The 12,074-nt window shown below is 36.4% G+C and overlaps 2 protein-coding genes and 1 pseudogene across 4 annotated transcripts; 2 read left to right on the forward strand and 1 right to left on the reverse strand.

Annotated features, from left to right (window-relative positions):
* Positions 1 to 204: 204 nt before the first annotated feature.
* LOG8 (Putative lysine decarboxylase family protein) lies at positions 205 to 2,528 on the reverse strand. Of its 3 annotated transcripts, XM_089782782.1 has the most exons (7): positions 2,476 to 2,528; positions 2,033 to 2,279; positions 1,400 to 1,497; positions 1,231 to 1,261; positions 786 to 885; positions 602 to 672; positions 219 to 517 (listed from the first exon to the last, which is right to left on the reverse strand). In XM_089782782.1, exons 2-7 carry the CDS (start codon positions 2,144 to 2,146, stop codon positions 368 to 370), a joined length of 564 nt encoding a protein of 187 aa, XP_089638908.1. In that variant the 5' UTR covers positions 2,147 to 2,279; positions 2,476 to 2,528; the 3' UTR covers positions 219 to 367. The 3 variants fall into 3 exon arrangements, with proteins under 3 accessions (XP_021276198.1, XP_021276199.1, XP_089638908.1); XM_021420523.2 differs by lacking the exon at positions 2,476 to 2,528 and having other exon boundaries at positions 205 to 517; positions 2,033 to 2,161; XM_021420524.2 differs by lacking the exons at positions 2,033 to 2,279; positions 2,476 to 2,528 and adding an exon at positions 1,704 to 2,004 and having other exon boundaries at positions 214 to 517.
* A 3,198-nt stretch (positions 2,529 to 5,726) lies between these two features.
* LOC110410827 (mitochondrial carrier protein CoAc1) lies at positions 5,727 to 10,084 on the forward strand. The gene is made up of 7 exons (XM_021420708.2): positions 5,727 to 7,030; positions 7,416 to 7,501; positions 7,589 to 7,796; positions 8,183 to 8,315; positions 8,606 to 8,790; positions 9,151 to 9,282; positions 9,516 to 10,084. The coding sequence occupies exons 1-7, from the start codon at positions 6,839 to 6,841 to the stop codon at positions 9,615 to 9,617; spliced, it is 1,038 nt and encodes a 345-aa protein (XP_021276383.1). The 5' UTR covers positions 5,727 to 6,838; the 3' UTR covers positions 9,618 to 10,084.
* A 1,480-nt stretch (positions 10,085 to 11,564) lies between these two features.
* Positions 11,565 to 12,074, forward strand: part of LOC149527553 (IQ domain-containing protein IQM4 pseudogene) — a 4,131-nt pseudogene continuing 3,621 nt past the window's right edge.

Genomic DNA, 12,074 nt, shown 5'->3' on the forward strand with positions numbered 1-12,074 from the left:
TTGTAATCCGAGGCCTAATTGCTACAATTAGTAATAGTCTTTTCCCACATGTTCTCCTACATGTAGAAGTTTAATGAAAACCTGCTGGCATGGCGAGCTCCCATCTAATGTTATAGTACCGAGAAAGCACACACCGACACACAAAAAGGAAAGGAAAACAGTTGACAACAAACTGACGGCTGCTGAGCCAGACTTGGAATCATTCACAGATTCAAGTTGGACCATATGTTTTTGAAAAGTTTTGAATTGCTTTAACTGGCAGGTTAGCCGTTCCTTTCATCTCCTCGAGTTTCTCAAGTCATTTTTTTATAGCAAAGGAGAAAATAAGGCCAACTAATTAATCACAAGGCACAACAAAATGTTAGGCTCATACCTCCATCTGCATCAAAAGTTCTTTGGCTGTTGGAGCAGAGACAACTATATGCCTAGCACCTGGCTTAATGAAACCCTCTTCAACGCCATTGTCAAACAAAGCAAGTAAATTATTATAGTACCCATCAACATTTAGCAAACCAACCTGCATTACATGTAAAGCAGATAGCACCATTAATTCTAAGTTGGGATCATGTTAATTCTTCCAGCTTGAAAAATGATGCCTTACTGTTTTCTTATGTATTCCAAGTTGGGACCATGTTATCATCTCCAGCAACTCTTCCATTGTTCCATATCCTCCTAAAATAATAAATTTTAATGTTAGAACTAGCTCTATTATTAGAAAACAAGACCTCACCAACATTTTCCTTTTCATTCTTTACTATTGATGACAAATATCAAGGTATTATTACCAGGAAGAGCAATAAAGGCATCAGCTTCTCGGGCCATTGCAGCTTTACGCTCATGCATGTCTGAAACAGTTCTAACTTCTCCAACTGTTTGTCCTGATATCTGTCAATATTATCCAGGATTATGCACAAATGGTCAATCTATCTCAAATCTTCAGCAGCCAAGACATAAATACTTACAGTTAAAGAAAGCAACAATTGACATCAAAGATATTCCAGCAAACTCTTTTACCAATATTTGTCCTAATAATAAAAACCCTTGCGCCATTGAGCAACATCAACCATTACTAATGTACCAAATTCGGTGACGTGAATGATAAAACTGTATAAAACCTTAAAATGGTAAATGCAGGAAAGAAAACGTCAGACTTAATAAAATCATATTAAACATGACACTTGGACCCAATATTTGGTAAACAATAGTTATAATGGTTGCTAGTTCAGATACCTCAAGAGGCATGAGAGCTTTTGGAATTATCCTGCATATAAAGAACAATTTTTCACTTAGTAATACACCTAATGTGACCAAGAAGGAAGCTGCTTGCAACTTGTAACAGGTTCTGCAGGGAAAAGCATTAAAAATAGGCTCTCCAAGGCAAGGGAAGTTCTTTACTTACCCAAGAACATGACAACCTCCATCATACACTGTCTGGGATATCAAACCCATCAACCCAACACTTCCCCCACCATACACCAAGTTTATCTTCCTCTCCACCTGTAATTAACATCAACCATAAGGAAGACATAAGTCCACAAATCATTTAAAAAAGGAAAACAATTTAGACATAGAAGTCAAGCTACAGAAAACTAGAAAAGATCCATTTTGCCAAATAACTCGCTTGCATCAAACGCCTAATTTTCAACTCATGATATTTACTCACGTAAAGTCAAAAAGAGCAATACCCTGTCAGCAGAAACTACCTTGATGGTCAACAGTGTCATGACACGAAACAGAGCAACCCCAATTCAGTACATGAAACACCAAATGACAACTCCATCGTCATGGAATCAAAAACATCAGCCAACTCACTTTCCCACCAGAAACTAAAACCCAATAAATGGTTGGAAACATTGAACTCCAATAATCTAAAACAACCACCCCAGTTTCCAAGAAAAGACAAACACCCACCTACCACCACCTCAAGATAAGTACTCAAACGATTAAAAAAGTTCCATCTTTTGAGACCGATAACACAAACTTTATTCAAAATAATGTGTATAGAGATAGTGTTAAAGCAAAAAACGCAAACCAGTTCATTGCCCAATTCAAGAGCAGCATCGCTGAAGACTTGTCTGTGGCCAGAGTTGCTTCCACAGAAAACACACACCCTTTTGAACTTGCTTCTGGCTTCCCCGTCTTCCATTCACAATATCTCTCTTCTATCTATATCAGTTTTTGTTGTTATTCCAATCTCAAATCATTGAGTTTCACTAAAGAAAACAAAAAGCAAAAGCCTTTGAAGAGATAAAAATTGTCCTCCTGCCAATAAAACCTCTCTGAAAAGAAAGAGAACAATCAATCAAATATATTTTATATTAATATATAAATACGCAAAAGATACCAAGAAACACCAAAAACCACTTCTTTCCAAAGCAAAGCAATCTGGGTTGATCTTGAATTGGTAAATAAATAAGAAAAAAAAAAAGCCAACAAGAAAATGAAGGAAAATCAAAGAGGGGGCTTTTATAGTACAGGAGAAGAAGACGTGAGGAAGCCCACATGCTCCATTCCCTTTCTAATCCAACGTCTCTCTGTCGGCTTCAATCCTCATTATAACAATTTTTATTATGATTAATTAATATTTATCAATATAATTTATACAAATTTACTTACTAGCTATTGTTTGTTTTTTCTTTAGTCAAAGCAAAAATCCAAATCAGAATTTTATTCATTAAAGTTAGCAACAGAACTTAAAAAAAGGTGATGAAATTTGGAGTAAAGACCTATGCTGTTGCTTTCACTATTAGACTTTAAAGTACCTTGACAGTTGACATAATGTATATCAATTTCATTTGTATTTTCTTTCTAAATTATAATATAACTTTAAAACAAAACTAAAATCCCTCGGTGTATCTCGATATATAATTTTTTTTTAGAATCGGGTTTAAATCTTTCTTTTTTATTTTCTAAATAAATAACACCACCTAACTTTTAGGTCATCTAATTTATTTTTTTAACATTATTAATTTTATTAATGTTTCACAAGGAAAATATGTTCATTAACTTTTGATCTTAATTTGGAATCTACTTATTGTCTTTTCTTGAATTTTAACAATGTGACATGACAACAAAGTTGGTAAATTTGATTTTTTTAATTATCTTCCGATAATGATTGGAAACAAATTAAATCTTTATTATTTATAATTCGTTTAATTTTTTTTTTATAAATCTCTTGCACGTTTTTAAAATAAAAATAAAATCAATTAGTATCTTGGAAGAACTAGTTGACTTTTGAGTTCGAGTTAAATTTTGGCTAAATGATGTGATAATGGTATGATTAAGTACAAATTTCGTATATTGTCAAACTTTAATGTTAAAATTAATCACTTCATTATTTAAAATAAATATCAAAGGTAAATTGTTGATGAAAAGTAAAATGAATTTTAAATAGAAATAAAGTTTGATTTTCCAACTTGGGCCAAGGATTGGCCCATGCTAGAGGCCATAGGAAGCACACCTAGGTAGATAGGTCCACGCTAGGTTAACGAACATGGGAGAGTTGAAGACATCATCAGCGTGTCAATTCCAAATTTACAATCAAAAGTTGAGAAGGGAATAACTACCATAACTGCCAATGAGCTTGCTTTACCAAAAATGGAAACCTTGAAGGAGCTGTAAAACAACTTGCAACTCTGCCTCCTCACCTCTGTTTTCCTTCCCTTCCACTCCTTAATTCAAGCAAATTTTCTTCTTTGACAGGAGATGGCACCAAGGCAAAACCAAACACAGACACAAACACATCCAGTTCATCTCTCCAACACCGTTTTCTCTCCTAGGGAAATCGAAAACAACCTTGCAATACCGGTTTTCAACTCTTCGGACTCCCATGCTTTATGTTTGAAACGATGGGAAGGATGATTCCTTTAGATGGTGATCCCATAATACATCCGGCACTGCCATTTTCTCTCCTGGTGGCAGGCATGGCTGCAACCATTGCTATAATCACTGGTCTATGCGGGTTCCGGAGAAAACCGTCAGCCGATTCATCAGCAGCCCCTCATTTGGCAGAGAAGTCAGAATTGGATGTTCCACCATCCAATAACGCAGCAGAAACTACGTTGGTACCACCCCCAGTTGTCACCACATCAATAACATTAGAAACGGACGAGAGAACAGACAACTCAGAGGAAGTGATCCAAGAATTGCCTCCACCACCAGGTATGAGGACATTGAGAGAGACCTATTCGTGCAACAATTTCATGACAAAGTCCACGTCGTCGCGAAAACTAAGCTCAACCTTGAGCGTGAAGCACAAAAGAAGCATTTCGGTGAACAAGATTCGGGAGAAAGGGAAATCAAAAGCCGAAGAATCGGTTTGGACAAAAACGATTATATTAGGTGAAAAATGTAAAGTATCAGATGATCATGATGATGCTGTGATCTATGATGGCAAGGGTCATAGAGTTACAACATACCATCCCAGGTCCCTGAGCACCATATCGTTGTCTAGGACATGTTCCTTCAGAAACCCAGACACGATTTCTAAGCAAGACAAGGAGAAAGAGGGAGCAAGACAAGAGGAAGAAGCTTGTTGATGTTAGTGGATAATCTATGTAAAGCTAGTAGGTAGATTCGTGCTTTTCATGAAAGAATTGCAGTTGTTTCCATGACGAAAGTTTGTGGAAATTAAAGACAATGAATATTTCCTACTACAAGTATTAGAATTTGGTTTCACTAGTCAACTAGCTTCCTTCAATTATAAGGCATCTATGATGACCAACCCTTCTCTCCTTTTCCCATGAAAGATGGGACAGCCGGTAATTTGTCTGAGTCTCCTTGACAGATTTTCCACATGTATGATGAGACATTCCTACCTGGAAAGGCATTCATGTTCTGGTATTTTAAGGTTATATACGATGATGGGAGGGTTAACTTAGGCAGTTCCTGGCTCCCGCCGCACCTTCAAAAGTTTGTTCCTATGATGCCAATAGCTACTTGGAGACAAATTCTTGCCTTGAACATTGAGCAAAACAACTTGATTACGACAGAATGTTGTAAAAAACTTGATAGGTGACTAAGACCAAAAGCAGATGGCACTGTCTACGAAATTGTTGATACCACTGATACGTAGGTCTGAAAGCAACATTATTTGCGTCTTTAACGTAATCAAATTCAAAACCGCCATTTGTATCACAACCACGACAACTTGGCCTTGTATATGATACTTACATACGGTCACAAAAAAGGTACTTACATATGAAACTCACAAACGATGAAATGAACCTTTCTAACTTTGTTATTAATTTATTTTTTTAATAAAAATTAAAATATTTTTATTTTTAAAATAAATATTGCATTTCAGATGTGATGTTAATATTAAATATAAAATATTTATTTTTAAATTTTTTTTAAATTGCATCAATCGTTCATTCAAAGGACACCCAAGCAATAGATTTGGAGCTCTGATCGAGCTCTCCAATGGAGCACCTATGCTTCCTTAAAGAGCCCGACCAGAGCTTCCTTGAGGAGCTTGATCGAGAGTTTTTTTTAAAATTAATAAAATTATATAATAATTATTTTTAAGATTAATAAATAATAAAATTAATTTTTAATTATCAACGAAAATATTAACTGTTGGATTTATGCATTTAATAAAAGATAATTTTTAAAATAAAATATCTATTTTAAAAATTAATAAATCTGTTTAAAATTTTAATTAAAATTTAAAAGAATGAGGTTCTTGATATATATCCAAATTTTTCTGCAAAACTTGCTATATCACCATGGGTTACATCCATATATAGGAAAAGTAGAGTCAGTAACCGGAATTTAAGGGATTCTTCTTCCTCCGGTGCTTATCTAGAATAGAAAAAGCAACTGAATGAGGATGTTAGCTTCATTTTTGAGTTGTGCAAGGACTCTTCTTCGTCCGGTACTTATCTAGAATAGAAAAAGCAACTGAATGAGGATGTTAGCTAGGTCCAGGTGAAAACTGAGAAAATCAAACAAATGTTTCTAAATGGGCATCCTGGTCCGTCCAAATCAGCGAATCTCCTATGTTGTTGCGCCCTAATAAATCATTTTACGCACAGTAGGAACATCGAACGTGGATTAGGTTTGAGATCCACCGACCTTAGGGTACCACAGTCAGCACCACATCGCTTCCCCTTCTAAATTTCAACAAAGCAGCGCACAGCAAACAAACGAATTCGTGCTTTCTGAAAGGAAGGGGGAAGAAAACCTCCGTAAAGAAACCTCCTCCTCCTTTCTCTGAAGGAGAACAGGTATTTCTAGATTCTTGTTCCTACCCAAAATTTATATGCCTGTTCTCCTTTGATTGAAACCTCCTTTTTTTTTTCTGGTACGTTTTCTGAACCCGCCTTGGATTAATCTCACATTTGTATTGAATGATTTGAACCTAGAATCAGTGGAAACTCTTTAAATTGATTTTTTTCAGAGTACTTGAGGGTTATGTTATTTATGAAAGTGGTTGCTTTGGTTGCTTTAAAGGAAGACTTTTGATGAATCTAGATTGAGATTGATTAGTTTGAGAAAAAAGGTGTTAAGCTTTTTATGATAAAGATCCCATGGGAGCAGCGTTGTAACTGAAAGGGTAGGTTTTGGGTATCTTTGTCGTCTGTTTTTCTCGTGTCCTTGGATGAATCTTGTTGTTATTGAAGAAAAGGATCGGCTTGTGAACTTGCCCGGCTCTCATCTGGATGTTCCCAGGCCATTGAATCTTCCCTTTGAACAGAAATCGTTTTCTTTTTGTATCCCAAGAGATAGATGGGATAAAGAGTTCTTCAACCTTCAGGGTGGGTAATCGTAATTTGACAAACTCGTTGAATTGAGGAAGACTTTGGTAATATAATTGGTTTGAGTTGGATGTTTTGATATGAGTTCTCCTCAAGGGCCTACATTGACAGCAAACATGGCCGACCTCGTTGATGGTTCAACCGCACACAGAGAGGTTTCCCACATTGATTGTTTGCCTGTTTATGTGAAAGAGCTAATTGCTGGTGGCGCTGCTGGAGCTTTTGCTAAAACCACCCTTGCACCTTTAGAACGGACTAAAATACTCTTGCAGGTGAGCTATCATATACCTACGTCACCTTTTTTTAGATTTTGGCAGTAATCATAAATACAAACCTAAAGATTGTGTTTTTTATTTTAGCATTTTGCTATGCTGAGCATAATTAGATGTTTAGCTTGGTTTTGGGTCTTGTGTAGTTGTTAATTACTTTTTGAGTTGGCCTGTTACAATCAAGTAAGTGATTTTCCGGCAAAATTCATTTATAGCCACATTGGTGCTTAACTTTTATATATATATATGTTCTCTGGTGCTTGCTGGATGTTTATCAAGCTACCTATTTGTAGCTTACTTTGTTTCTCCACCAGTGTGTTTTTATGCTTCATGCACATTACTAATTGCAGTTGTCATATGATTGTCTCTCTCTTTCTCTATTGAGCAGACAAGGACTGATGGTTTCCAATCTCTTGGGGTGTATCAATCCTTAAGGAAGGTACTCAAGCATGAAGGCGTTCTTGGATTTTATAAGTAAGTTAGCAGAACATTTTACCACTTTTGTCTATCTCTGCCCCCCCAATTAAAGTTAGCCTAAATCATGCCTGTTCTTACTCACAGAGGAAATGGAGCTAGTCTTATTCGGATCATTCCTTATGCAGCCTTACATTTCATGACTTACGAGCAGTATCGGGGTTGGATCTTAGATAACTTTTCTTCCTTTGGATCAGGACCTGTTGTAGATCTTTTTGCTGGTTCTGCTTCTGGAGGAACAGCAGTGTTATGCACTTATCCCTTGGACTTGGCTCGTACTAAACTTGCCTATCAGGTAAGAAGTTCTGATTGAAATAACATAGTTTCTCTTGAATATTTTTGAATCCTTTTCCATTTTTCAAGTGAGGTTGATCTGGATGGCCGGTATTTACAATAATGTACATGTGTCATCTTTTTAGACTAGTTTAACCCAATCTATTATTACTATCTTGTAATGGCTGATTCTGGTTGTGCGTTTGAATTGGTAAAGCACTCATGGCATTAGTTTCCAATGGAAAATTTTTTAAGTAAACTTGTAGCAGCATAGAATTGATGCTTTTGGAACAATTACACTCATTCCATGGAAATATGTCAGTACTTATCAGGCTCCTTGGATAACTAAAGGAAATGAAGGTTCTTTATTTATTTTACCTATTTAATTAACTTTTATGGTTGCAATAGGTTGTGGACACCAGAACAAATTTCAGGTCAGGTATTAGAGGTTTCTATCCTCGCCCTGCATATAGTGGCATAACTGATGTGCTGACAACTGTTTACAAGGAAGGGGGGATACGTGGATTGTATCGAGGTGTAGGTATGTAGATGGTTGTTTTTAATGCTTCATATTATAAATTAAGAATGAATATGTTGATTTTGACAAAGGCTCCTTGTTCGGTGCATAAGTTATTTTGATTACTGGCGTGATGATTGTTACTGTCTAATTTAAAGCATCTTCAGTCTTTCATGACAATAGTGATTCATCAGCTTAACATATTTTGAAATAGTTTTTATTGTTTATTTTTTTAGTTTAGTTGCTTCATATTGCACCTTATGTATTTTCTTTGCAAGTTGTGCTTTCTTAATGAAACTTTTTGTTTTACATAGGTCCAACACTTGTTGGGATCCTCCCTTATGCCGGTTTAAAGTTCTACATTTATGAGGCACTAAAGACAAGTGTTCCTGAAGAGCACCAAAAGTCAATTCTGATGCCTGTTTCTTGCGGAGCACTGGCTGGGTTACTTGGACAGACCTTCACATACCCATTAGATGTTGTAAGGAGACAGATGCAGGTATTGTGCCATACCTATACATTTCTAGGAGGCGTAACTGCTATTCTATTTTGTTGGGAATTAGCAATATATTGTCTCTTTCATGTGTTACTATTAGCATGGAAACTTTTGTGGGATGTTTTACATGTTTTGAGGTACACACATACTAAATTAAGTGCTAGATATATCGAAACCAACCTGGCTAAATAAACTGATTTGAAAGCAGTTTGATTCAACCTGATATACTTGCTATTGTGTTCTCTTAATGATGCCAACCATGATTAATTGCATTGAGTCATTAGCATCTCTATCCACTTTTCCATTGGCACCTAGCTTGTGATTGACCCAGCTGGGAAGTAATTTTTGAATGTCTTGGTACAGGTTGAAAGTCTTCAGTGTTCAACAATTGAAGGTGGTAGGAGATACAGGAACACAATAGAAGGGCTTACTACTATTGTCCGTAATCAAGGGTGGAGACAATTGTTTGCTGGCTTGAGCATTAATTATATCAAGGTAGTTTATATACTCAGCAACAATATCAACATAGCTGTTCACTTTTGCGGATTTGTCTCTGTTAGTTTTGCCTGTCCTAACTTTTGAGAAACAATAAACATTAGTGCTTTCAGGAAATCCAGATGGAGAGTTATATGGAGTTGAGTGTGACCTTTTGTTTATGATTGCCAATTTCACTTGGCCTTTGGATGGTTTTAATTCTAATTATTAATGTGTTACAATTTGGGTGTCAGATGGTTCCTTCTGTGGCAATTGGATTCACGGCATATGACACGATGAAGGTTTGGCTTCACATACCACCCCGAGAGAAGGCACAGGCAGAAACTGCTGGATAAACGGAGATGGATTTACAATGGAGGCAACTGAAATCCTAACAACTTCCAAGGTCGCGTACTATAACTATGATACTTGGGAGTGAAATGAACAAGCGTATTAATAATATGACTGAGCTCCAGATGCATGTGCTTGTTATGCTTTATGTACTATTATGGGGCGAGGCAATCAACTACCTTATCTTCTATCACTTTTTTCGGAAAATTATTGGACATGACTTTGCAATGAATAAGTTGGTTGGCTTTACCGTAAGAAATGGGGTATGGTTTTCAGATAACATTCATTCATTGATTTCGGATGACTTTCTTGCATCACCAACACAGTCGCCCATGGATTTATAATGCAATGAAAAAGATAAGTATTTAATGCCCACTAGCTACCTGGGCCAGCGTGAAGGAGTTCCGTCACGTGCCGGCTTTTAACTCGAATTGAGAAACTGTGCATTGTATTTATGTTGGTAAACGCATTGGAAGCTTGGAAGTGAGGTAATAGCTTCAACAACCTCTGCACAAGTGGGTCAAGTTGGAACTGTCAGGTCCCATTGATTGCAGAAACTTTATGAATCCATTAACCTTTGACCCTCTCATCATTGGAATATAAGATGAAATTACTATTGACTGATTATATCTACATAAACTAATTTAACGTGTGAAACAATATCAAGCCTTATTTTATAATAAAATTATGGATACATGCATGTATTAGCATTTCTTGACATATGCCAATATCATTATATTTAAACTACCCGTAAGATGGAAATAAACAAAAAAAAAAAGGTCTTAGTTTCTATTTCAAGTAAAAAATAAAACAAGTAGTTGCTGTGTAGTAATCTTGAAATCGTTGAACCAAAAAATAGAAGGAAATTGAAAGTCATCATTGACTTTGGTGTCTGCTAACAAAAGTAAATGGACTCCTGGAAGTCAACTAGTTAACAAATTCAAAGAGTTCAACATTTCAACCCATCCCCTCCCAGCAATACAAACAACCTTTGTACTGAAATGACGAAGTGGGTTCTTAGCTGTTGCCTCATGATAATCTTAACACCACTGATTTGAAGAAAAAAGATAGACATCCGTGGAAACGAATTCATACCCGTGAATGGGATGGCAGTGTTGAAGTTTTCCAATTACGAAGTCCTGATCCCCATCATGGCTGAAAATGAAGTTCCAGCGGCAACAGTACAAATATTACAAAGATAGAGCCCACACCACCTCTTTGTAGCTACTACGACCAAACAAGAAAGGATAAAAGAAATCAGCAGTAATAAAATAAGAAACATCTTTAGCTCATAGCCTCATACTTTTATAATTTTATTGTCATCTTTTTTTTTAATTCCATGTAAAACACGCTTACTCTAATTATTGCTTCTTCAGGCCTTCCCATAAACTTCTTTGAAGGTCCCCCAAACCCGGTAACATTCACTTTTTAGATTTTTTCCTCCAAGCTCAGCTCTTTCAGTGAAATTGGGTTACTGACTTTGTGCATGACACGCCAACTTTGAATTGTTTTAACTTTTTCCTTCACAGCATTGATTTTCCACGTAGTGACAGTAGCTTTGATTGTTCAAACTGCCAGCCAGCTGCTTATATATAAGCTCTCTTACCTAGTTTAACAAGTAGCATTACTTTGCAGTTGGGACTCATCACTCAAAAGTCTTCTCTTTGGAAGTTCATAGTTAGAGGAAAAGTTTTCTGGTTTTTGGTCCACATCTTCTGTTATCTGTAGGTGAGGTTCTCGAATTCATTTTGCGGGGAAAGTTCTTGTCTGTTAGATTTTTCTCCCTAATTCTTCGTTCTCTTTGAAGATCAATTTCATGTCTTTTAACCCTTGGGAAAATTTCCATCTGTTTAACTCAGGGGACTAATCGGATTGCTTCTTTCTTTCAATCTAACCAGCATGTTTGATCATTCTGATATCACAGGTTGGAGTGGATAAGAGCTTTTAAATCAATGGGTCTTTCCCTTTCTTTGCTTTTATCAGCATGGAGGGAAATCCTGAGACACCAGGTTTTTGGTGATACCGACACCATAGAAAAGGTTATTGTAAGGTCCATAAGCCTTGGAAGAGATGATGGAGAGGTGACCCTAAAAGCAAAGAGTTTCAAGATGGATGATTCAGAGTTTCCATATAACAAGTTTGATAGGTTGAATAATAATGGTGATTCCAAAGAACCAAAGCTTGAAGCATCCGACTCATTCGATCAAGGGAATGCAAATTCAGTCTTTTCAAACGATAAAGCGAATAAAATTGTTATACCAAAAAAACCCACCATAACGCTCCCTGAACCAGTGGTAATGTTTTCTCCAAGGCCCGTAAGTGAGCTTGATGCTGCTGCTACTAAGCTTCAAAAAGTCTACAAAAGTTATAGGACAAGAAGGAACTTGGCAGATTGTGCAGTAGTGGTTGAAGAGCTCTGGTTTGTCTCCTCTATAATCTCATTTTTTTTCTTGCTCTTGCTT

The sequence above is a fragment of the Theobroma umbraticum genome, unplaced genomic scaffold (assembly GCF_002168275.2).
Source record: "Theobroma umbraticum cultivar Fairchild unplaced genomic scaffold, ASM216827v3 scaffold_56.0, whole genome shotgun sequence".
Lineage (NCBI taxonomy): Eukaryota > Viridiplantae > Streptophyta > Magnoliopsida > Malvales > Malvaceae > Theobroma > Theobroma umbraticum.

Bases quoted from the DNA above. Each gene is read 5' to 3' on its own strand.
- LOG8 (XM_021420523.2), bottom strand. From the start codon at position 2,146: ATGGAAGACGGGGAAGCCAGAAGCAAGTTCAAAAGGGTGTGTGTTTTC. The intron at 1,498-2,032 runs GTTTGCGTTTTT...TGTTAATTACAG, and splicing joins TTGAATTGGGCAATGAACTG to GTGGAGAGGAAGATAAACTT. The intron at 518-601 runs GTAAGGCATCAT...CATGTAATGCAG, and splicing joins TTGGAATACATAAGAAAACA to GTTGGTTTGCTAAATGTTGA.
- LOC110410827 (XM_021420708.2), top strand. From the start codon at position 6,839: ATGAGTTCTCCTCAAGGGCCTACATTGACAGCAAACATGGCCGACCTC. The intron at 7,797-8,182 runs GTAAGAAGTTCT...TGGTTGCAATAG, and splicing joins GTACTAAACTTGCCTATCAG to GTTGTGGACACCAGAACAAA. The intron at 8,316-8,605 runs GTATGTAGATGG...TGTTTTACATAG, and splicing joins TGGATTGTATCGAGGTGTAG to GTCCAACACTTGTTGGGATC.